Here is a 26002-nt window from a genome sequence, read left to right as displayed (position 1 = left end):
AACCTGCGCAGCAAACCTGTCCCCCTTGTAACTAGCGAGAAACTTGTTGTACTTGTAGCACAATTTCTTAACATGTAAGGTCCTTGAAAAAACATACTCGTCCCCGTAAGATTGGTGGTTTCATGTACTTGTTGTCCAACTTGGTATGAAAAGACCTGTTGCAACAAAATTCCGAAATAAACTCTCAGGCCCGTGTTCTAGATCCATGGCGACCTAAAAATTTCTAACCCATCCGTCTCTCTCTTAACATCCTTTTCTATATTCATTTGTTTGATTTGGTGTAAACTTGTTTATTTTTCTTGAACATCACTTCTTCCATGACAACAATTGATTTGGTAGTTGCATAACAGTAATTGACTTGGTAGTTGATGATGATGTAGTAGTTTGTTTGTTTCTTTTGAGTATCTCTTCTTTTATAACAACAATTGACTCGGTAGTTGATGAAAATGGAATTTGACATTATAGTGTGATGTTTCTTTGAATGAAGTAGTGAATGATTGAGAAGATTCATGTAAATAAAGTAGTAAATGATGGAAAACGGGTTATCTCTTTATTTTGAGACAAAAATTGAGTAAAATGAAGCCTAACAAAATTGTCGTATATACTGAGAAAATAATTTCCTTTCCTCGACCGGAGAATACGAGTGTCCCTTAACGACCGTTCTAGATTTAAACAAGGTTATAGAATCGCATATAGGTGTATATGTGTACCGATTCCAGATGATTTTCATCAAACATCCGTTTGTTAAAAGAAATAATTGCTCAAGCATGATATATTTTATTTTTTTCTTCTTTGAATACATTCCCCTGGAAGAGGAAACCTAACTCTGTGCCCGCTAATATTTCCCCAACCGAGCAACGTGAAGGTGGTGGACCTGGTGGCCGGTGGTTGCAACTAGCAGTGCAACCTGGGAAAATATTTTACAGCGTGTACCTGGGAATTCAACAAAAGTGTCGGGTAGTAGCGTTTCCGAATACTAGGAGTTGGTAAAAGGTGCTTAAAGCACGCCCATTTACCTAACCAGAAAAGAAAAAGTCTGGTGACTCTGGTCATGGTGTCTGGATTACTCCAAGAAGTCACCACCTAAGAAAATGGTAGAACAACCATGGAGAAAAAGGGTTTACCCCCTTTTGGGTCTTCTAACTACGGCTGCTCTTATTTACTTGAATTTTGGTGTCAAATTCAAATTACCAGTATTATGGTTATCGAAGATGAACTTTGTTACTACAAATTCAACTCATTTTGTTATCAAAGATGATGATGGAATCAATGAATCAACTATGTATGTGAATGGATGGAATTCATATTGGTTATTAGAAGAAAGTATCTGGGATGATTCAAGAAAAAGGGTTACTGAAATGATTCGAAGAGGAGCTCAAATGGGTATGACTGTTTGTAGAACTTGGGCTTTTAGCGATGGCAAGAATCCATCTTCTCTTCAGATATCTCCTGGGGTTTTTAATGAAAAAGTCTTTCAGGTATGGGGGTTCATCTTCTTCTTTTTAAATTTATTTATTTATTTATTTATTTTTGAATTTTGGCTTTAATTTTTGGATTTCAGGGGTTGGATTTTGTAATAGCTGAAGCAAGGAGGCATAAAATAAGGTTGATTCTTAGTTTAGTAAATAACTTAGATGCTTTTGGTGGTAAAGCTCAATATGTGAGATGGGCAAAAGAAGCTGGAGCCAATGTCACATCTTTAAATGATTCATTTTTCTCACATCCAACTGTGAAAGATTATTATAAAAATTACATTAAGGTACTTTCGATGGAAAACAGGTTTCATTTAACATTATTTGGGTTACAGTGTGTTGTTTTTTCAATGTGTCTTGGTTCTCCTATGTGTATTGCAGGCTGTTGTGACTAGAAAGAATTCTTTAACTGGAGTCAAGTATTCCGAGGAGCCAGCAATATTTGCTTGGGAACTCATGAATGAGCCAAGATGCATATCCAATTCATCAGCTCCTGTTCTTCAGGTGAGCCAGCTGAACACATTCTTCTTGCAGTTTTATATTACTCCATTTAAGCACTGGCTTAATTGTTGAGTCCAAACTCCAAAAAAACAATCTGAAAATTGTACATGGCTCGCGGGGGCATGTTTAGTTTGGTTCTTAATTTGAAACAACTACCATATCCTACTTCTTTTCTTGCATGTGTTTCACTTATCCAAAACAAGTTGGATGTTATAATTGTCATTTGTCAGTTCACTAAATGTGTATGTATATTTCCTGTATAGTTTTCATAAACCAACTATGCTACTTTGGAGTTTGGAGTAGGAGATCTTTAATTCACTTAATGTTTTCATTCTTTTTCTATTTTTGCTTTTATCTAGAATATCAAAGAGTAACTCGGCAAAACCATCACACCAAATCTTCCCCCATGGTCTTGGCCAACAAAATCCCTCAAAGGCTTGTACGAGTCCTCTTGGTCCCGAGAATTAGGATTGTTAAGCCACTGCATAGCTTCGTGATCCCTAGTCAACTTATATGGTTACTTTGTTTTTGAGGGCTAACTTTGTTGTTATAATACTCGTCATTGGTGTGCAGTCTTGGATTATAGAGATGGCTGCATTTACTAAAAGTTTGGACAAAAATCACCTGGTGACTGTTGGACTTGAAGGGTTCTATGGGCCAAAAGCATCCAAAAGATCTACAATAAATCCTGGAAAGTGGGCAGGCTTGCTTGGATTAGATTTTATTCCGAATTCAGCAGTTGCAAACATTGACTTTGCATCAGTTCATGCATACCCAGATAGTTGGTTAGTAAACTTGTCTATGCTTTATTTATTTGAGAATGCAGATGAGAGTCCCATCATCCATAATGATTTCTGACCAGATATACATCCTTTTTGTCATTATGAATCATCTTTAGACCTAGGCTTTCAGTCTTTTGACCAGTCTAGGTCATAAATTATCCTTAAAAGTCTGATTTGTAGTTAAATATGTTTCTTAGTCTGGAGAGATTAACTTGCTAGCTAAATTTAAGTATCCCGGTGGATCTAGACACTGGTTCATTCAGATTTACACAGTAGCAAATATCTCAAAAACTGTGGGGAGGGGTATTTATGTATGGCCAAGGGATGCTAGTATTTTGTTGAAAAGACGTTGTTTCATAATCTTTAGGGAGAACGGTAGTTTTGAGAGTTATTATATGACATAGGTAGTTAGAAATGGTACAAAAGGTCCAACATACTTAGTTACAATCTTTCCAGGGGTAAAAGCTATCCACCATTGTGACACTCAAGGCCCTACTATCATGTAAGCAGTCAGCTAAAATCAAGCTCTGAGTGATACTGACCCCATAGTAATTCAACATTGTACACACTGCTTTAAAGATTGTTAATCTGACTTTTCATTTGATTGGCTAAAATCTTAATGACTGACCCACTACCGCGCGTGCTAAGCTACTAAAGTTAAATCAATGGATGATATTGAGTGAACACTCGTTAGAGAGGGTGCAGAAAATCGATTTCATAGTATGGGTTATGTCCTTCCTGTCATCTCGGTAAACTTCACACGTTTTCTTTTTCTTTTTCAGGATCCCAGAAGCAGATATGAGACAGAAAGCAGATTATCTTTCACACTGGGTGGATTCTCATGTGACTGACGGTGATCATGTGCTCAAAAAGCCAGTTCTTTTCACAGAAGTTGGCTCTTCCTTGCGGGTGAACAAAGGAGTTTACAATAAAGACTTCTTACTGAAGACTGTCTACAATAAAATATTTGAATCGGCAAAGAAGGGACAGGCTGGAGCAGGAGCCTTGATTTGGCAGTTACTTGTTGAGGGGGTGGAGGAGCACTATGGCGACCAATTTTCGCTTATAGCTTGGGATCATCCATCTACGTATAAACTGATACTTGAACAATCCTGCAGGCTAAGGAGAATATTTGACAAAGGTGAACCAACCAGGAGACTTCGCCATAAGGACCCTTGTTTTGGACTGAAATCTTAACATATCTTGTTAGTTTACACTAGTATATACCGAATACCACCCACCAGTTTGAATGGTAGAAGTAGACTTTAAACTAGTTCATTGATTAGGTACATATGCAGTATTCTTTTGTGGGTGCCCAACATTTCGATTTCAGATAAGTGAAGATTGTCAAACATCTGTTTCAAATTTTGTGTGATTTGAATTGTGATAGTCACTATTGAGTATGAAGAAATTGTAGACTTTGTATTCAGATTTTAGTGATAGCAACATCCAGCTGATGTGCCGGTTGTTCGTAAAGGTGAAAGTATAGCCAGTGTGAATAAAATTTATACTATTCTTTTTTTCCTTCTTTGAGCAGCAACTAGAAGTTGTTGTATTAACAGAGAAATCAATGAAATTGAATTATTTGTGGATAGATTGAATGTTTCTTGCATAACATTTGCAGTTTATGTTCCGTAAGATTTATCTCCTTCGTATCTTTCTCTCTGTTTACTTGTGCCTCTGTTGGACTTGATTTCAGTCGGAATGGATAGATGTATATCAGCTAATTGGCATACTAACAATGACATTTTGAACTCAGGACTCATAATTCTTATTAGTTATTTGCAGAGATTGTCTGAGAAAGCAGCTCTAAGCTTGGAAATTACAAGAACAGAAAACTATGACAAACTTAGCAGTCAACTCCTTTAAAAGGAAATCCTACATAGGAAGCACAGGCCAATCTTTTCGAGAAACACTTAAAAAGCTTTATGTATATGAACTATTCTCCGTCGCTGACAGTTATGAAGGTAACTGGGATACTACTGCGTCTTTGCATTTCACTTCTGTTGTAGCAGTCCCATGGTGTGTCTGCTTGTGTTTTCTCTCTTTCTCAGCTTCTTTTAAACTTTTCTTGCTTGCCTGTAACAAAACGGAAAAACCAACAGCATCAGAGGATATGGGAACTGATTTAGCCAACTAATGGGGAAAAATTAGTAGTTGTAATTCTGAACTCCACCTTCGAGTATCGCGTGTTGGACGCATTCTTACGCCTGGGTCCATTCTTGGTAGCTTTCAGTGTGTTCTTTATTGGTTTGGAGATTTCAGTTGCAGTGGGTGCAGGTATTGTGAGGATATCAACCCCGAGTGATACCTTGTTAGATCCACAACTCTCCTCTTCCCCAGGTGCATCAAAATTTCTCTTAATGATTATCGGTCTACGGTCAGTGGAAATGGGTTCAAGCCGACTGCTCATCCGATCATCAACTGAGGAGGCTTCTGGAATTCGAGTTGCCATCCATCTCTCTAGCCAACTCCAACCCATGTTCGTTTCTGAAGAATCCGACCGTGATGATTTCTTCTTTGAACATATCCTTAGCTATCAACATATAACAACCAGTCACACTGTTTCCCAGTAAAAGAAGTGAAAATCATTATGCTCACTGCTAATAAACCTCTAGAGACCCTCCCGCATTGAGTATTACCTGTTGAGAAAACGAGTAAGCTAGAGCTCTCTCGCGCCTCGTTGTTGCCTCAAGCCTGTTTTGAATCCTAAGTTTAGAAATGTTGCTGCTTACAGTGCTGTCATCCCAGTCTTCCTGCAGATGACAAAACATGGCATATTATGTATATCATTTCACTAATGCTTTTTTCTTGCTACTAAGCAGGTAATTACCTTTAGCTTCCATATGTTGGTTTGTGATTTCTTTTGAATTCGGTGTTGAAACGGTATGTTTTCCTCGCGAACTGCAAGAGCTTCCACTGAACCTCCTGTTTGAGCTTCAATTGATGTAGCTATTGACTCCCTGCTTGGACTTTGTTTTCCTTCAGTTACATTTTCCACAACTTCCATGTCTATAACTACTCGAGTTTGGCACTTGACCTGAACAAAAAACATAATCTGACACTTAGACAAGAATATGAAATCAAAGGAAATGAGTGTGGAAGTGGGAGGGAGAACGAACCAGAAAGCGTCTGACGGCCGACTGAATAACGATAGCTGCATTATCTTCCACAGCTGCAATATCTTCGTTTGAGAATTTGGTGGGTGAATTCTGTGTTTCCTCCTCGGTGACGACGGTAGGCTCATGTTCACTCTCTTCGCTTCCGATTTCAGCTTCACTATTAAATTCGTCTTCTATTATTGGTTGTGTTACAGTAGCTTCAGAACTCCTAATTGATGCTGAATCCTCTTCTGCAACAACTGAATTGAATTGTTCATCTCCACACAAATAAGATCTGACAGAAATCCATTTTCTCTTGTCCGCACCATAATTCCTCACCTAATAAGATCAACCAAATTAAGAACAAAAAACTGATAATTCTAAACTTCAACTGAATAACCAGAAGAAAAAAAAAGACAGTGACAGACTAAGAACAGAATTCTACTGTGAAAATCCAAACCAAAAGTGAAAGCAGCAACAACAACAAGAATCAAAGAGACGTACATTGCCATCCTGCGAACTGACGGAACGGTTCTTGGTGAAGACAATCCTGACTATACCTCCAGTTAGACCCATTTCACCTCAGAAAGCAAGTGAAATTCTGAAATGTTTTGATGTTCCTTTGTTAATTTATATAAAGATATTTATATGTCACCAAGAAATGAAAGAAGATACATCCCAAAGTAGAAAAGTAGGGAGTTTAAAAAACCAAAAGAAAACCAACTCAATTTTTAATAACTCAATAATAATAATAATACTTGATTTTTAAAACTGATTAGGAAAATAATTTCAAGTAGAGATCATCCCACATGTTAGCAAGTAAGGAACTGATGAGAACTCCACACAGCTTTAGAGCTGGAATTTCAAGCCTAGCTAACAACACATCATTACCAAAAGCATATATATATATATATATATTTGTAAAGTGAAAGAGTAAAAATGAAGGGGTTTCATAAAGATGTGATATGTTTGTGAAAGTGCAGAAACATAGAATTGCTTTTCTTTTTTGGTTTATATTTTACTAACTTCTTTTTTGTGCACATGGTCTGTGACACTAAAGAGAAGCCCTACTAATACTACTGCTTCTAGCAAAGCTAAAGTTTACTTGCTGTTTGGTTCATGATTTTTAATATCTTTTTGCCCGTGCCCTTTTTTTATTTTTATTTTTTAAATTCTTGTCAATGAGGTAGGTATCTGCTTATGAGCATAAATAACCATAATAATAATTACGAGTATGAGTATGAGCTTAAGTAACCATAATAATAATTACGAGATAAAGACCGGAGCGTACACCAAAATAACATAACTTATTCTTTTTTCCGTAAAACTTACAGTATAAGCAAAAATCAGCAACAACTGAGTAATGTGACTGTCAGATGCATAAATTACCACTAGTGGTGGTAAGGGTTTGTAAGAAAAGTGAGAGATGCCTCTTTGCAAAGACTTAATATTGAATGGCATACAAAAAATGTTCGTGCATTTACATTGGACTATGCTCAACCTCCCATTCTATTTCCAGTTTAGAGCAGCACTACATGAGCAAAAGTCAGTTTCCATGGTCAGTTTTGATGAAACAAAAAATTAAGTTGGTTAAGTTGTAAGCAACTGGCAAGAAAAGGAAGGAAAAAAGGACGGATAGGATCTGTCAATTGTTAATTAATAATTCAATTTCCCATGGAAATGGGACCAATCATATCGATGGCATCTAATTTCTCTTCTTGATCACCACCTGTTCTTCAATTGTCAAACCTTCCATTCTTCGTACTTTAGTTTTGTTTTAAATAGAACCATATACATAGGATTCCAATTCCCCTGATTAAGCTTAGAATAATCTTTCTTACATTTGTATTTTTGTATAACCACCCTACATCCACTACATAACAAGTTATATTTTGTCCCTGCTGTTTGGACTAATTAGCACACAAGATGGTGTCGGCCGCCGGCCGCAGCCACAATGAAAGGATGCTGAACGTTTATATGCTGGCGTGTGCGTCATTTGACACACCACACAACACACTATTTACCTACCAACACCAACACCATGCTTTCATCCCATCTATCAGTGTACCTACCATACCTCCAAATAGAATATGCTCACCGTATTTTGTATTTTGAGAATGTATCAAGATGGAATGGCAGACCAAGTATGGATGAAACATACTTATCACCAACGATGTATGCAAGGTCTCCCATCAAAAATCACCACAGTTGACCTTTATCCAAGAGTTTTTTATCTGAAAATGAAAGTGGGCATGATTATTCTATGGTGGGTTTACTTAGTTTCCGCCTCACGCCACTGACAAGTTTCTAGAGAACAGAGGCTCTAATCAAACAATCAAAAACTCTTTCATTAGGAAATGACCATACAGATATTTTTGCAAATGATTTTTCATGATTAATTTTCTGAGAAAAATACGAAAAACATCACCCTGGCTTGAATCCTCTTCTCCTGCCACGTCTCTTCATCTGAACCCTTTCTTTTCAAATTTGTCTTTTGCAGGTGGGGCGTGTGACCTAGGGGTTCTATCTATTACAATGAATGAACTCATATATGTGTAAAGAAATACATTTCCATTTTCTTACAAATAAAACTGTAAACACCCCCACCAATTAAGAGAAAAAGGACCAAAATCGCAAACACGACATCAATAAGAGATGATCATGACCCAATGGCTCCAATATGGAAGGCCCCCTAAGGCCATTTATAGAGCCGTTACATTATCTCTCACCTCGCTTGCCTTCCACACAATTTGCTACCAACGCATGACTCAGCTCAAATGCACTCGAAGATAATATTCCAGAACATTTCCAATTCAATCTTAGAGGAAATAATCTGGTGCAGGTTTCTTTGAAGGAGCCCCTCTAGATTCCTGCATTATTGTATTCGAATCCTTCAATCTTAATAATAATCATAAAAGTTAAAGAGTTTTAACAAGAAAGATAAAATAGCAGACTACATTTGACAAACAAGAGCATCTGCTGCCCTTTTAAATGAAGTGAAAAAAAGAGCAAGAGTCTTAAAGCACAAACATGTGGAGCTGCTTCAAACACCCGAAACTTATGGTTCAAATTCTCATCCAGCTCAAGAATAGCAGCCACGTTACCGCATCTGATAACATCCAAGAATGAGTACAAACTGCTTCATAAAGGGGATCATAAATTGCATAATTGGACAAAGCAGAAGATAATAACCTGTAACAATAGTTTGGAGCAGACCATACTGTAACTATCTGGTTGTTAAACATCCATTTATATCCTTCCATTACTAGCTGATGAGCACGGCAAATGTAATCCAAATTATTTGCGTGGTTAAAAGATGTGACCACATTTCCACCAAACAAGAACCCTGCACCACGAGGGCTTAAACCCCAACCATCAACCATGTCTTCAGGGTCTGACCATAGAAGGTCACACATGGCACCATCATGAGGTACTTCCTGCTTCCGGTCAATAGTTCTAATCTGTCGAATATAATTCAGTCAATTATTAGATAGCACAGGCTACAAGTTAGTAATGAACAAAGAAGGTTTGAGATCAGACCTGGTCTAGTGTGGAAATAGCTGGAGAAAGACCACCATGAACACTGAAAATTCGGTTCTCGATGAGTGCAGACAGACTGTAAGAAAGCATCACGACATATCAGAGACATAATTTAAGTTCAACAGGAAAGATGAAATGTAGGGTATCCACAAAGTTCATTCTAAGGTCAGTCTATCAGCATAACATCCATTCTAGGTTCCCATTTATGAGAAACCCTCTCTTCACTGAGATCTTTCAAGTCCCTGATTAAGAAAATCGGCTTTGTGTTTTCTTATCACCCCTACTAGCACATACACTAGATATAAAAAGAACACTGAACTATGATATGCAACAACAAATCCCTTGTTTGTAGCATGTTCATGCGCACAGTGAATTTTTCTTTGATGGGGATCAAGCACCCATGTTCCTCCAAGTGCATAGCATAAAGAGGACCGTGGAAGTCGCTAGATGCACAGCAGGCATCAGTCGCATGAGAAGCCTAATCCAAAACTAATCGTGCTCTGTATTTCAGACACTCTTCACAGTAGATCGAGCACATACACCATATATCTAGTGAGAGAAGATAAACTATCAACCTTAGATAATCGAAGATATCTGTGCAGTATCTCCAAACATTTACAGAACCATATTTGCGGAGACATTCATCGTAGAATCCGTAAACCTGGCAAAGACGACAAAGAAATAGAAGTTATGTATATGATAAGCTAGTGGAAAGGCTTTCATGAAATAGCATGTGAGGCTTGCATGAAATAGCATGTGAGAATTCAACCTGTGTGATCTGCCGACTCTCATGATTTCCTCTTATAAGTGTTATCCGATCTGGGTACCTAACCTGCGAGTAAGGAAAGGTTTAATCCAAAGTTCCAGGAAGTACTATCACAAAAATATAAAGCTGTGATTAAGATTCACGGAGTGTTAGACTACAGCACGTAGTTTACCGCCGTTTACTAGAATTCATGCAACATAAGCCTTGTAAGAGGCCCAACCAGATGCTATTACAGTTAGTTCCAAGAATCCGAGTAACCACAAGTTGTAGTTCATGTCAGGCAAATTAGACCGAATTTTAGTGATTTCTCCATTTGCTGGTGAGACATACATAAATTCTATAAATTTAACTTTCACATATCCCTTCACCCGAAATCATTTCAGTAATTTTTACATAGTCCATACAGCTGCAAGTACTATAATGCATTTCTAGGTACCCATGAGCAACAGCCCCTCACTCTATGTCTACCACTACCATTACACTCTACTCCTGATACCATAAATCCCTCTTCCCAAGTATCCAACATTACACTATATAGAACATAAGATTAACTATACTATCACCACTTACTAGGTCCTCAAATAGACATACGGACCATTAGATTAACAAGAGAACCATTGTGTTGCCAGTTTGTTCTAGTTTGCTAGGTTCGTTTGCACACCGACAGTAATTATTGCCGCACCAATTTGTCAAGCTTTTGAAGTGATCTGCCAGCCAGCGTTCTTTAACGAGTAACAAGATGTACTATATAAACCATGATATTTATGCGCAATACTATTACCATTTGAGGAGATTAACTGGGAATGACTTCTCAGAGTAGTTTATTTAAATTATTTTTCAGACTTTCAGGGAGTTGAACTGTTGAGGACACCCGATAATGCACATAAGCCACCCATAGGCATCAAAAAACTGGTCAAGCAGTGAGAGCAACCAATTATGCCTTGACAACTATATTGTGGGCTGTCTCAACATAATATAGTTGTGATATGATTAATATGCCAGGATGAAATAAAATTATGAATATCTGTTGAAAACCTGCATCGCTATGAGAACGTAATGCACTTGGTTTTAAGCATTACACTAGACTGATGGAAATACTAGCAGAAACCATTTATATAAACCATATTTCTTGTGACAGGAATAATGATGGACAAAAAGCAACACTACAATGAAGAACGCTATCAAATACTTCCCTAACACTTGCTAAGATGAATTTCAAACACAACAGGTCCCATGAAGATCCATTGCATGAGATAACTGACCAACTACGCGAACATAATCAATCCTAGATTCCTATGAAATTGTAGGGTCATAATTCCCAAGTAAGAAAAATAAGCACAGATCTGCTCTCGTAAATAAATATCAATAAGTATCCTTAAGGAAATAAGTTTAATGTCACCTTAAGGGCTAGTAACAGTAGAAATGTCTCCACAGAGTAAAATCCTCTATCAACAAAATCACCAAGAAACAAGTAGTTCGTCTTCGGACAATCCCCTCCTACTTTGAAAAGCTCTTTCATGTCATAGAACTGTCCATGGATGTCACCACAAATCTATAGAAAAGGAAAAAGGGATTATAAGTAAATGAAATAAAAAATAACTTTATACCATGGCGTCAATTTCATGCACACAATAAGAGGAAAAGAGTTTGAGATAGGCCCGAAACTAATTAACAAGTAGAAAAGATTGACTTGTTATCTTTTTCCAGGACCAAGACACATGTTTGTGTGCATATATATAAGGCACACCTCATTTTTCCTCTACAAAAATTCTTGAAGGATTTCTCCTAGACAACTGAAGTTATCATGGATGGATCCAACACTAGGCTAGCTTGGGCCAATGCTCCCCCAAAATTGTACTATCTTTTACTTTATACAGATATGTGATGGGCACTCTTAGACATAACTAATCCCATACTAAACAAAAAGCAAAAAGTTAGAACTGTCATACTTTACAAAATACGAGTATCTATAATGCTTAAATCAATGTGATTGTATTTAAAGTTGGAGTCATTAGTTACTTCTATATACTTCAAGGATTGTCTATGCTTCACATTAGTTCCTTCATACATTTGTCACTAATTCAAATTCCCATGATAAAATGATTCTCCGAAAGATTCAGCCGCTGGATCAGCTTCATATGTGTGCCAGCTAGGTGTAACTCTTGACTAAATACACAAAACCATTGAGGCTTAAAACCTCATATGTTGGGGGATTACGTTGAAACATTACGAGACCTAATTTCAATCACTGGCAAATACACAATCATAACTATCTATATTGACTATGATGTTTTAAACCTTAAATTAAAACTACACTATCAGATGTAACACTCAATTTACTTTTTCCCGTGTGGCTTATCAGAAATTGCTTTCTCCCGTCCACATGAAATCCAAGTACCTCCTGTAAGTGTCACCTACTGATTTCAAGTTCTTCCCTAGAGTATAGCATTGATTTCTCGTAGAAAGAATTTCACTAACTAAAAAAAAAGGCATGTACTGAGCTTTTTCACTTCACATCGAATTTAATCACAAAATTTCTCCTAAAATTCCAAAACCTAGAAATAACATTACCGAGTACAAATTACAAATTACATAGAGCTGTTTTTTTCCCAATCTACAAAAAAAAATCTCCAATTTTCTAGGTTTAAAATCCAAACAGATCGACCATAAACTCAAACAAAAATCAAAAATCAAAAAAATTAAACTGATGAAATACTCTTTTAACTCATACCAAATCAGATTAGCTGAAAAGAATAGCTCTAGGGTTTTGATTAGAACTTACAGTAACTGGAGCATCAACTCTTTGAACATTACTTTCTTCAACTAAGATTTCCATAGCTTTTAAGCAAAGAGCTTTTACTTCAGATTCCTTTAGTGGTTCGCATCTTTTGAGTTGTTCTATTTGCCTATCTAGGTCTGACATCGCTTCCTTCTTCTTCTTCCTTCCTTCCTTCTTCTTCTTCTCTCAGACCGAAAAACGAACCCTTGTTGTGGTGTTTTTTATTTAAGCTCTCATCTCGTGTTTTCTCTTTCTAAAAAATCGAAGTCCTCACTTTTTCTATAAGTACAGCCGCTTACGATTGGATTTGCCCGCTCTTGTATCTTTTTTTCCGTATTACCTCGGTAATTTTTTTTTTTTTTCCAACAAAAAATAATAGGGAAAAAAGGCTTCTGAAATTTGTTAGACCAAGGGCTATTCCTATGCACATGTTAAAAAAAACATGTTTGACATATTAGGTGGCATGGTAAACGAGTTGCGTCATTATGGAAAACCACCGAGCGACAAAGTTTCTAGCGAACAAAACTCATTAAAGCGTTGGTGACAATGTGAATATAGTTGGCGTCATAAATTCCATCGGCCGATTTTCTTTATACCGCTCGTTTGGCACTATATCGCTCAACGGCTATTTCCCCCATTTTTTCCTATATGTATGCCCATATACTTCTTCAAATCACTCACACCTACTAATACATATATTTTGGCGAGATCCAGTGAAGAGAGGAATGTTATTATGGATCGGTTTAGATTACAATAAGAAATGCATCAAAGGAGGTTGCAAGAACTTGACGAAGAGGAAGGTGAAGATGATAAACTAATTGACACTCTGATGCTCGTACACTCGGCCGAATACCTAGAGTTCCAGAGCCAAAAGAAGTATTCTCAAGAAGATATACGTATCGAGGAAGGGAATTTTACCACAAGAAGTTGATGCATGATTATTTTCTTCCCAATTGTTATTCTGATGAACATTTCGAACGTCGATTCCGCATGCGTCGGCATCTGGTGAAAAACATTATCGAAGATCTTTATCGAGTAGTACCTCGATTTAATTACCAGTTTGATGCACTGACTATTAGAGGTCATAGTCTTGAACAACAAGTTACTTCGGCTTTGATGATTCTAGGTCATGGCAAACCAGCGGATGCGAACGATGATTACCTTCGTATGGGTAAAACAACTTCATTCACTTACCTTTCATTTTTTTGTGAAGTTATGATTCATCATTTTGGTCCAACATATTTACGAAAAACCAACCGAAGAACATGTTAGAGAAATATTAAGGGAGAATGAGGAATGGGGATTCCTAGAATTCTAGGTAGTCTTGATTGTGTGTATTGGGTATGGCAAGGATGCCCTATTTATTGGGTCGGTCAATATAAGGGTCATTATCTAGAACCAACTGTTATCCTTAAAGCTGATGCGTCTTATGATTGTTAGATATGGTAGGCTTTTCTTTGGTCTTCCGGGTATACAAAATGATATTAATGTTTTGCACAAGTCGCCTCAGTTTGAAGATCTGAAGTATGGAATTTTCCCCCAAGTCCGTTTCATGATCAATGGCCATCAATACACTCATGGGTATTATCTTGCCGATGGTATCCACCCAAAATGGTCAACCTTGGTTCAGAGTTACCGTCAGCCTATTGTCGGTGCATTGGGCCATTCGTACCGGCATTTTAACGATCACCAAATGACAGTGAGGAAGGATGTGGAACACGCTTTTGGAATTTTGAAGAGGAAGTTCGCTATCATTTGTGGGCCATATCGTGAGTTGAGTCCTCGTGAAATGCACAAGACTATGCTCACTTGCATAATTCTTCATAACATGGTAATTTAGGAAACCCGTCGCGATAAGGAGTGGACTATCTATGAAGATGACGATATGAGGCCTGATATTCAACCACAAAGAGCCGTTCCTGCAAGAAATTATGTGCAAATGACTAATTACATTCAGAACCGGAATTTGTATGACGGTTTAAGAGAAGATTTGAGAATGAATCTTTGGGCAGAGTATGGAAGAGCAGGTGAGCGTGGTTATTAAGTTATGTATTTTAGTTTTCTCTATTAATTTGTTTGTAATTTGTTTTATTCAATATTAAGTTAGTAAGTGAAACTTGTTTAAGTAGACTGCAAGAACATTTCAAATTAGTCAACTTTTCATTTCAAACTAATATTAAGTAGAATGCAACAACAACAAATCAAATTAAAGTGCAACACTTCAAATTAAAACTTAAATTAATACATCAATTATCTAGAGGTTGTACTACATCGAATTCATCCTCATCATCATCACCACCAGGTTGGTTGTTATTAAATCCAGCTTGTTGTTCAATCTGTGCTTGAATCCTGTCAAATTCGACTTGCCGCACATGTTTTTGTCGGGGGTTTATAATTGAAGTGTCTGCTTGAAAAATGTTATGCTTGTCATAGTCATTCACAAATTTTTCTTGAGAAATGCAACTTTTCTTACTCTATCTGTTTTGAAATTTCCTATCAACCGCTCTTTGCTTCTCGACGGTCTTCTGATGTTCTATGAAATCCGCCATGTTAAATCCATCGGAGCTTCCACCTTCTTGAGCTAATTTTCAAACCAGTATTGCATTGTTTCTCCTTAATAATTTGCTCCTACCATCATTATTGAGAACTAAGTTAACATTTAGGTTTCTTAGGGTATCTGGTGAAGAATTTGATGGACCGGTTGAAAATGGTGAATAATTTGGTGTTGAGGGAGAAGAATTGTATGGTGACATTTTAGGTACTTGTTGATTAGCTGCTAGGAATTCTGGATTATATTTGTTCAACACCTTGAAAATATGATAACAACTTTCGAAAGCGAACTGTTTGCCATGTTTTAGTTGTCATTTTGTACGACCATGTCTTTCAACATCACAATCCACAAGACCACTCTCCCGGCCTCTCTTGCTTACATTATCAATCCAACATAAGAGGCGACTTCCTTATTGATTACAGTGAACCGTTCTGCCAACCCATTTGCATCACGAAAATTGATGTTCATGGTTTATTCTTCATATTAACGAAATATGTTTTCCCACATGGTGTTATCATGTTGTTGTGCACCATCGATACAATCTTGGGTAAAAAAAACATAATTATGACAAATGCATTCAACTTCTGTGATGTTGTATTTTGCACCAAGAACATTGTTGTTGTTTTTTACCTTTGCCTTGACTTTGAGATTGTGAATCCATATTACAAGAAATTATGAATTTTAGAGAAGGTGTGCTTGTTTTATATTTAAGGAAAATTGAGAGATTGGTAAATTCTAGAGAGATAATTCTGGTGTGAGTTGAAATGAGCGTTAAATTGGGTATTTATAGATGAGGGAAATTGTAGTCGTTGGATGAGGAACTGATGAGCGATGATATTTCCAGCGAGCAACAACTTCACCATCGCTGGCGCTGGAATGACCAACGAGTGATGGACACTCTATCGCTCGTTAGAGACTCCATCGTGTATGCCTGACTGCTATTCCTGTCACATATCCATATATGTTTGGCACTTTGGCATACCCATAGTGGGTGCTAAAGTGGCAAAATCGGCAGTTTGGCATGTGCATAGGAATAGGCCGAATACCTCATTAATCTTGAGGTTTGAGGAAATACAAATTAGATGAGAGGTGGTATTCCACCATCCCTCAATGTTATCATGCATCTTTTGTTCTTGCGAGAGGATGACAACACGCTGGATGAGATTTTTTATTTGAACTTGCGCTTAATGATATATCTTTATGGGGAGAGTGGCTGCAGAAATTGAGGTAACAAATTTGTTAGTTAATCGTTTTCATGTTTAAGAAAAACCTGTTTATATTGCATATATTTTTCTTTTTCTTAACAAAAATTTGGTACAATTGATATGTTCCATTATGTTGTGTATGGATTGTTTATGTGATTTAATTGTTTTCGGTTAAGAAAAACTATGTCAATTTATTTGGCTTATTGTTTGCTATCTTCTTTATTGTTGTGTATCAAGTATTTTTTCTTAACAAAATTCGGTGCAATCGCGGTGTTGTAATATATGTATTTATTTCAGTTGCTTCCGGCTAAGAAAATAATGTGCGGGTCAATTTATTTTGGTTTGTATCTATTGTTTGTGGCTTAACAAAATACGGGATCATTCATTTAGTCCAATTGATTCAGGATACGAGAAACTAAGTTAATTCTGATCTTAGTTAGACTTATCAATTGGAGGATTCGGTTATTCAAGTCTAATTGAATGCCTTGACAAGAAAAACTAGTTAATTAATCTAGTGTTTGTCTTGTCTAAAGGGAAAGGTCTAAGTTATTGTCTGAATAATTAGAGTCTGATGAGAAAAATAAAGTTAATTCTGATCATTATTTTGGTCTTATCGAAACAAGGATTGTACATACGCAATCGATTCAACAATGGAATTAAGTTTCTTAGTCAAATTGTTGGATTATACGGAAAATTGCTTCAAGAAATTATTTCCTTGATAACGTATTGAAACTAAATTACTTTTTAGTTTCGGTTTTAAGATTGGTTATCCAAAATGGTATGTCAAACCTTTGTGATTAACTCTTATAGGTTGTTTACAAGTCTATTAGATTTGTAATATCCTTTCGGTTTGTCCTTTATTTGCTCGAACTTTTGTCATTTTGTGACAAAAATGGGGAGAAATATATGGAGTAAACAAGTGATTTTTAATCACTAAGGAAATGACAATTGTATTTAAACGTTATATCTAACTAAAGAGTAAAGCATTGACTATGGGGGCACACATATCTGTAAAGACCCTCAAGCTCGTCAACGCTATTAGACTAGTCAAGAGACGTCTTAGCCGCTAATAACTCGATTAGTTTAACACGAATGTTAATTAATCTAACAACGATTTAGATACGAAACTAGTACCGTTGAATAGATCTCGAAAAGTTACGCAAAATGGACTACTGGATCGTGTCATTCGGATACCTAGCGAAGAAGGAATCATCCAAGTTGTGTGAAGGATAATATCGTTATTTCAGTGGAAAGTGTTATTTAGGCATCCAACTTTTATTTTCCGGGCAACCTCATCTTGTCAACACCTAAATGAGAAGATAAGACTCGTTATTCCTTCTCCTTTTCATTCTTCTTTCTTTTTTCTTCTTCATCTTTCTTCTTTTTCTTCTTCTGCTTCTGTTCATCGCTCCGGCGATTCTGCATGAGGATTCTGAGACCGAATCAAGAGTAGAAAGATCATGGTTGGGTTTCTGGTGGTGATAATTGTGGTGTGGTAGGTTTTGAATTAAAAGAAGTGGCCAATTGAAGAAGATTAAATTAGGGTTTCTCATATGAACTAGAAGTCGATTTGTGATGAATAAGAAGAATTAGTGAGTAGGTTTAATTGATTGAGGATCGAGATGGGGTTAATTAGATGCTATAGAGTTGTTCTTGAGTAAATGAAGAGTTGGGGTTTCACAGGAAAGCTCAGGGAAGATTAAAAAGAGGAAGTTGTTGTTTTAGGAGATTAAATTAAGGTTGGGTTTGCTCTGAATTGAAGTTTAGTTGGATGTATTGGGTTAATTTCATTTGTATGATAAATTGAATCAGAAATTAGGGTGTTTGAGAATAAAAGATGGTGATGAAGATTAGGAGTCTGACATCGAGAAAAGAAGAATACAATGGAGGAAACCAGTTGGTGATGGTGGTGTCAGTTCAGATGTTGATTCAATCCAAGAAGAATCGGATAAGGTAAATAAGGGTTCTCTTATTTCAATCTGTTTTCATAGAATTGAGGATGAAATGATGATATCTAAATTGGGTTGTGTTTATATTGAAGTTGTGTGATTGTTAATGAATTTATAGTTGAGTTAGATAAATGGGGTATGTGATGGAAATGAAATTGGTTATCTGTTGATGTTGTTTTGAGATGATTGGCAGGGAAGAATGTTTATTGGCTTGTGGTGAAGAACATGTTTGTATTGATGGTGTTGTTGCAAAAAAATGGAACTGTCAGTGTTGGTATTTACTGGTGCAGAGATAGCTGGTTACATATTATGAGATTCGAGTCCTGTATGTGTTGTTTGAGCAGATGTGGAATGAGTGGGTAAATGTGGATATTAAAGATGGACAATGTTATCCCAATTGAAGCTTATATGTATGAAATAGGATTGAGACAGAGTTGAAGGATGTTATAGTGTGGTTGATTTCTTGGTGTTGATATTGACTGGAGGTTGAATTGAGGGAGCTGTGTTGGGTTATAGTGAACTGAATAAGGGATGGTGTTGTTGTGTAAGTCTGAAAAAGTAGTGACAATGAAATAGAGAATGGAAATGTAGATGTGAATTTCAGGAAGATGAGGTAGATGAATTGAGAAATCACAGATGTGAAGTTGGAGATGTTGGTGATGATGAAATGGAGTGGTTAAGGGAGTTGAATTGCAAAGTTATGGGGTTAGTGTGAATTGCAGGGTATGCGATTGGTGTCAATGTTGTAATATGTAGGAAAGGGTTAGAGTGGTGATGAATTTGTTGTAAGGATGGATGAGAACTGACTGAGAATCTGATGTTATATGATTGAGTTATAGGAATAAAGGTTTGATGTGTGTGTGGAGTTGAATCTCTTGTAGAAGATTAGAGCTGCAACTGCAGTTAGTCTATATTAACAACGATCGATTCAAAGGATGAACCAGTGGATCGTGGATCTCGAGGTAGGCGTGGCTTGTCATCAAAAGAGGTGGGAATACATTTGACCCTTTTGTAACCATTATTGTCTGTCCGTTCATTCAATGCTTTGTTTAAATTGCATTATGATAATTCTGTTGATTCTGTGAATCTTTCCACGATTTGGAAAGGACTTGTAATGTTTTGTTTGTCAATATGAATTGTTATGGGAAATGAGAATTTTCACTTGTGGTATATAGGATACGCTCCTTCATATTTATATCTACATGAATTCAACTTTTATTGCTTAGAGTGGGTCATTATGGTCTTGGTGATATCAATAGCTAATGAGTGTGGTTAGCACGAGTATTATACGTTGTTTGAAGAAGGAGTTTGTCCGTATACATGTTCGTTTATTTTAATGACTTGGTCACTTTTTAATGTTTGGGAAAACATTATTGCTTTCCAAATCTTGCTTATGATTACTTTAAAGTTAAATGTTATTCCTACTGGGCACCCTTTTAGGGATGATGTGCTCACCCATTCCCACTTTCAGTTCCAGAGACAGATCAGAGTTGCGCAGCTGCGCAGCAAAAGCTTCAAAGGTTGATTTCGTTAGTTGGTTAACTTCTGCTGTGTTTATTATGTTGTATATTTTATTTGTAAACCAAATAATTATTGTATATGTATCATCTGAGAGGAATCCTTGTATATATATATATTTCATAGTGGGACTGGTTTTGGGTTAAGTTTTCTAACAGATTTCTTAATTGAATGTTTAAGTAAATGATTTAGATTCTTAGTGCCTCTTTATTTAGTTAATCTCTTGGATTAGTCAGCTGCTAGCTTAGGAGGCGCTATAGTGTTGGTATCAGAGCTCACTATTAGATCTTATATGGGAAAAGATAGAAATAGCCAACGAAATGACAATTAATTAAGAATTTTTTTTTTTAATTTTAATTTAATGCAAATAGTCAAATAAAAAATTAAATGAATTACCGCATGATGAATTTTGGTTTCCTCCGTCGTCCCATCGTTGGTTTAGCTCTTCATCATGGAAACACTCAGAATAAGATTTCATTGCTCAAAAATGGTTTACAAATGATGAAAAGGAGACAAATTGAATAAACCAGGAAACTGCAACACTTTTATGGTGTTGCAAGCCCACTGTTACAGAGATTGACACAAAGAAACCGTCGTTGTTACTGTAGCTCTACGACCCACTCTTAGTGTCGTTATCACTGCTGATAAACGACTGTTGTGGATAGTCTGTTCTTCGTGTTCTTCAGAAAATGCAGCAGCAGCAATACTGATTCTGCAACTTGATTTTCTCGCCTCTGTAATGTTCTCTATTCCCCCCAAAACTCTCCATCCCTTCTTTGTGGTGCTAGCAGCTTATATATACCCATTCTGACCGAGAATATGTTCTCATAACTCCAAATAATTCCCGGCAGTTACTAACAAATATTCCCATGCAAGACACGTAGATTTCTTCCCTGTTTTGAATCTTCACGCGTCTTTGCACATCTGACACACTCCAATTAGTCTGAAACACGTCCCAGAAGTAGTTAAACACACATCCATCTTACGCCATGCACAGAAAACACGTACAATCCCGTGAAAAACTCTTCTCAACTACGCACTCCCCTGTTTTCTTCTCACCGAGAATCTAGCCAAATATAGCTGACGAAATCGACCATACCACGCTTGTTACCACCATTCAAGTCATCCCAACAATTCTCAGTCGTTGAGTCTCCTTCATTCTCGTCCAAACTGCCAACCCTAATTCTGGTTATTTGAAACCAGATTTTCCCGCCAAAAACAGATTTGAAAGGTAGAAGATGGTGTTCCCCTAACCAAACTGGGGGTGCGAATAGCAGGTGCCCAACTGAGGTGCCCCTTATCCAAATTGAGGGTGCCTTTAATACTTTTCTCTGGGAGTCCAAATAGCACGTTTTGAGCAACTTTTTCCACACAAGTGTTTCTCCAAAAACACCTACAAACACACAAAGCATCAAAATTAGTACAAAAACCGAGCACTAACAATAGAGACATTGAGTACAATTTAGACACAAAAATGTGTCTATCAAATACCCCCAAACTTATTATTTGCTAGTCCTCGGGAAAAACTAATAATAAGAAAATAAAACCGAGTTAATCTCGGGAGGGTTTACTAGAGGTGTACCCACAAAACCATTACTCCTACTTGGTCACAAGTATCCAAAGAGCTACGAGGACATACATATTCTCAACCTATCTCCAAGTAACTAGAATGCTAGAGAAATTAAAGGAGCCAACTCTAAAGCTGACTAAAGAAAAGGGAAGACACATCCGCAACACTGCTAGATAAATAGATATCCGCTACACAGCTAGATAAACATTGTAAGATGCGTCCGCTGATTTACAGCTGGATAAGATTAGGAGAGAGATAAAGATGAGAGGGACATCTGCTACACAGCTGTACTAATTACGTGTGATGAATTAAACCAGTGTTAGAAAGATCTTGTGCCAGATTGAAAGCGGACTAACAAAGCAACCAAATGTATCTTTCTTTGACTCTCTCATAGTGCTCAGTAGAAACAACATCCTCTTCGGTCTTCAATTGTTGATGATAAACTATCGAACCTCATAGAACCTTGACAATTAACTCTTCTCTTCGATTTCTTGCTTGACTTATAAATTTCTACTTCCCTTTGGCCTTATTGAACAAAACGTAACGATGATTTTTTTCATTTTTATTTTTTTATTTTTTTTTCAACACAAAAAATAACAAGACAAAAATTTAAATGGCCATGATAGAAGGACTTTAGAACTTGGATCTTCGCAACTTGTGATGTCTTGGTATCATGAACTTCAACAACTTATATCATTTGTTCTTATAACTTTTTGTAACTAAGTCTTCAACTTTGATTTTTTTTTTTGAATTATTCTTTTCTATTGTTGCTTCTAAACCTTAAACGTCTTCAACTTTCTTCATAAATTTTGATGTCGCTCTGCTTGTTGATGATGATAAGTTTCTACTGAGAGAGAGTCGTAATCTAGTAACTAAGACTACATTGTGAGGTTGCTTTGTCTTTCTGGCATTTCCTGACCTACTTGCCTTTCCATCATGGATGGTTAGGTCCATCACGGTTACCCTCTAAAAGGAACAAGTTCTCTCCTGAATTTCAAGGATCTCAATGTCTTTTTCTCTAATGTCTCAATAGATTGTTATCTCTAGCATTCAAATTTCTATCTTTTCGGTGAGAAACAGTATGTAAACTTAGCTAACCAGATACCATGTGACGCTAGAAGTTTCAAAAATGCGACTAAAATACCCCCAAACTTAAATCTAACATTGTACTCAATGTTCTAAAGATAAAATTAAAAGCATGAACAAGGAGAAACTGTTACCACTTGAAGCAAAAAAGATAAGGAAACATATTACCGTGTCGCAAGAATATTGGGTTACTTCCCAAGAAGTGCTAAGTTTAAAGTCTTCAGCCAGACATCAAATACCTCAAAAAGGATTGTCACCTTCCAAAGTCATATATCAATAGTCGAAACAATTGTGGGTCCATAAGACCAAATAGAGCAGACACCAGTATGAGACAACTGCACTGGTTTAGAAAAATGAAAAGAAGGAGCACGTCCTCATCTAAGGTTTCTGTCAAGACAACTGGGTTTATCTGCGGCGCGTAATTGAACTTCATATGTGTGTCTCGAAAAATAAATTCATCCGAAAAACGGGTCTCTAATACCTGGGTTACCTCCTGGACGGCATCAGGAGGATCGGGTAGAGGAGTCTGAATAGACTCAAGTAATATCTCAGACACACAAGGCTCGAGTCCCAAGTTAGGGACTCTAATTAGGGATACGTGATAATCACAAGAACCATCACTACCCCCAAACTTAGGGTTTTCATTACTCAAAGACAAACCTCTAACTATTGCTTGAATTTCCGGATCTTCAGAGTCCTTAAAATATTCAAGAGATTCTTCTAGTTCTCTACCCCCAAACTTAGGGTTGTCATTACTCTCAGACAAACCTAAAAATATTGCCTGAATTTCTGGGTCCATAGAATCTTTAAAATACTCAAGAGATTCTTCTAAAGATTGATCACACATCTGATCTAAGAGAATGGTTTCCTCAAAATCATCTAGAGAATCTACCAGTAAAGTGTCAAGCCAATTATCCTGAACTAAAGTGCTAATCATATTCACTTCTTCTAAATCATCGTTCTCAGAAGGTTGTATAGTAATATTAAAGACATTTAGTTCAGTGGTCGTATTACCAAAGGATATGTTCATAAGTCCGGTTCTACAGTTGATGACAGCGTTAGCTGTGGCTAAAAATGGGCGACCTAAAATCACCGGGATTTGAGCACTTGGGTCCTGAACTGGCTGGGTGTCTAAAACAACAAAATCCACTGGATAAATAAACTTATCAACCTCAATCATAACATCCTCTATGACACCCCGAGGGACTTTGACAGACCTATCAGCTAATTGTAGTGTCATTTTGGTCGGTTTCAACTTACCAAGACCTAGCTGGGTGTATACATGATACAGGAGTAAGCTAACACTAGCTCCTAAGTCAAGTAATGCCTTATCGACAGTGTGGTTACCAATTTCACAAGATATGGTAGGGCATCCAGGGTCCTTATACTTAGGGGGTGTTTGGTTTAGAAGAATTGAACTTACTTGACCAGCTAAAAAGGCTTTCTTATGAACATTAAGCTTACGCTTTATTGTACAAAGATCTTTAAGGAACTTGGCATAAGCAGGCATCTGCCTAATTGCTTCTAATAAAGGAATATTGATGTTCACCTTCTTAAATATTTCCATTATCTTAAAGTTGACTCCTTCTTTGTTGGGGTTAACAACTGAGGATATGGGGCTCTAGGAACAAAGATAGTCCTATCAGGAATTTCTTGGGACTCCTTAGAAATTGTTTCAGTTTCCTCAGTTATGGGTTCCTCTTGGGAAGTAGAGGGTGGAACTACGGTATGTTCACTAGGCATGGCTACCTTATTGTCCACTGTTTTACCGCTCCTGAGGGTTTTTATCGAGTTCACATGGTTTGATGATTCCTCACCAACTAAAGATATTTGATGGACCCCCCTAGGATTGGCTTGAGTTTGACTAGGAAACTTACCTTCTTCTCTCTCACTTAAATACTTAGCTATTTGGCCGACTTGAAGTTCTAATTTAGAAAGAGTCTGAGAATTATCCTTATGGTTCTGCATGGTTTCTTGTTGAAAGCTAAGGTGGTTAGCTGATAACATATCATGGTTCTTTACTAACATAGTAATAGCTTCTTCTAAGGTAGAGATCTTTTTCTCAGAAGTGTTCTGAAACTGGGTTTGACCTGAAGGGTTCTGAGTATAACCAAAACCCGGGGGAGGCTGAGTATTACTAGGCTGACCTTGATTCTGTCCCTTGGACCAAGAAAAATTAGGATGGTTTCTCCAACCAGGGTTGTAGGTTTCTGAGTATGGGTCAAACTTCTGACGGTTCTCGAACCTAGCATTGTTATAGACAGCATGATCTTGCTCTTCACTAACATGACCTTCCCAAAACGAGTTATTGGGTTCTACTCCACAACTAGAGACTTGAGAGGCTCTAATACTATCATCAGTTTCAACAAGAGACCTATGTTTAGGATGATTCAATTCCAAAGCTTCTAACCTTCTAGACAAAGCAGCAAACTTAGCATCTGACCCGAAGCTTGTATCTACCACATTGGTGCTACTTCTATTGACCAAGAGTCTTTTAGGGGGTTGAACACAAGACTCCCACTGTTGGGATTTTTCAGCGACAACTCTTAAGAAGGTAAAAGCATCATCAACATTTTTACTAGTGAACTCACCAGCGCACATAGACTCGACCATGGCTTTGGTCGAATAGTCTAAACCCTCATAAATAATTTCTACAAGTTTCATCTTATCAAATCCATGGTGAGGACACTGGGATAAGAGATCATTGAATCTCTCTAAAAACCTATAAAGAGACTCTTCCTCTTGTTGCACACTAGCACTAATTTTCTGCCTAACAACTGCAGTTTTATGCTTAGGGTAGAATTTCATATAGAAAGCAGCAATAAGTTCCTGCCATGTTTCAATGGATTCAGATGGTAGGTTATTCAGCCAGGTCTTGGCTTTATCTCTCAAGGAAAAGGGGAACATCTTAAGTTTCAAAACTTCATCAGTAAGGTCTTTTATTCTAACTGTCCCACAAATTTCCTCAAAGTACCTAGTATGAAAATAAGGGTTCTCATCATCTTTTCTTAAGAATATAGGGATCATCTGAAGAATACTAGGTTTTATCTCGAAATTAGCCGTATTGGCTGGCAATTTAATGCACGCAGCTCGATTGGTCCTAGTTGGGAACATGTAATCTTTCAAAGTTGTCATTGCTGGCACAACTGAAGTACTAGGGATACTTTCTTCACATAGAGATA

The 26002-nt window shown here is 37.0% G+C and overlaps 3 protein-coding genes across 4 annotated transcripts; 1 reads left to right on the top strand and 2 right to left on the bottom strand.

Annotated features, from left to right (window-relative positions):
* The first annotated feature begins 1010 nt into the window (after positions 1-1010).
* Positions 1011-4349, top strand: LOC113336769 (mannan endo-1,4-beta-mannosidase 6-like). The gene is made up of 5 exons (XM_026582447.1): positions 1011-1478; positions 1562-1759; positions 1854-1976; positions 2547-2758; positions 3538-4349. The coding sequence occupies exons 1-5, from the start codon at positions 1092-1094 to the stop codon at positions 3950-3952; spliced, it is 1335 nt and encodes a 444-aa protein (XP_026438232.1). The 5' UTR covers positions 1011-1091; the 3' UTR covers positions 3953-4349.
* A 153-nt stretch (positions 4350-4502) lies between these two features.
* Positions 4503-6748, bottom strand: LOC113336770 (protein IQ-DOMAIN 1-like). 2 transcript variants are annotated; one of them, XM_026582449.1, is made up of 7 exons: positions 6666-6725; positions 6361-6457; positions 5878-6195; positions 5589-5795; positions 5398-5511; positions 4932-5291; positions 4503-4834 (listed from the first exon to the last, which is right to left on the bottom strand). In XM_026582449.1, exons 2-7 carry the CDS (start codon positions 6430-6432, stop codon positions 4715-4717), a joined length of 1191 nt encoding a protein of 396 aa, XP_026438234.1. In that variant the 5' UTR covers positions 6433-6457; positions 6666-6725; the 3' UTR covers positions 4503-4714. The 2 variants fall into 2 exon arrangements, with proteins under 2 accessions (XP_026438234.1, XP_026438233.1); XM_026582448.1 differs by having other exon boundaries at positions 6361-6748.
* A 1432-nt stretch (positions 6749-8180) lies between these two features.
* LOC113336874 (serine/threonine-protein phosphatase PP-X isozyme 2) lies at positions 8181-13208 on the bottom strand. Its single transcript, XM_026582565.1, has 8 exons — positions 12945-13208; positions 11562-11714; positions 10166-10228; positions 9972-10057; positions 9397-9472; positions 9049-9317; positions 8887-8965; positions 8181-8726 (listed from the first exon to the last, which is right to left on the bottom strand). The coding sequence occupies exons 1-8, from the start codon at positions 13083-13085 to the stop codon at positions 8676-8678; spliced, it is 918 nt and encodes a 305-aa protein (XP_026438350.1). The 5' UTR covers positions 13086-13208; the 3' UTR covers positions 8181-8675.
* Positions 13209-26002: the final 12794 nt, after the last annotated feature.

This window comes from Papaver somniferum, unplaced genomic scaffold, assembly GCF_003573695.1.
Source record: "Papaver somniferum cultivar HN1 unplaced genomic scaffold, ASM357369v1 unplaced-scaffold_154, whole genome shotgun sequence".
Lineage (NCBI taxonomy): Eukaryota > Viridiplantae > Streptophyta > Magnoliopsida > Ranunculales > Papaveraceae > Papaver > Papaver somniferum.
This window is presented reverse-complemented; position numbering and strand designations above follow the sequence as displayed.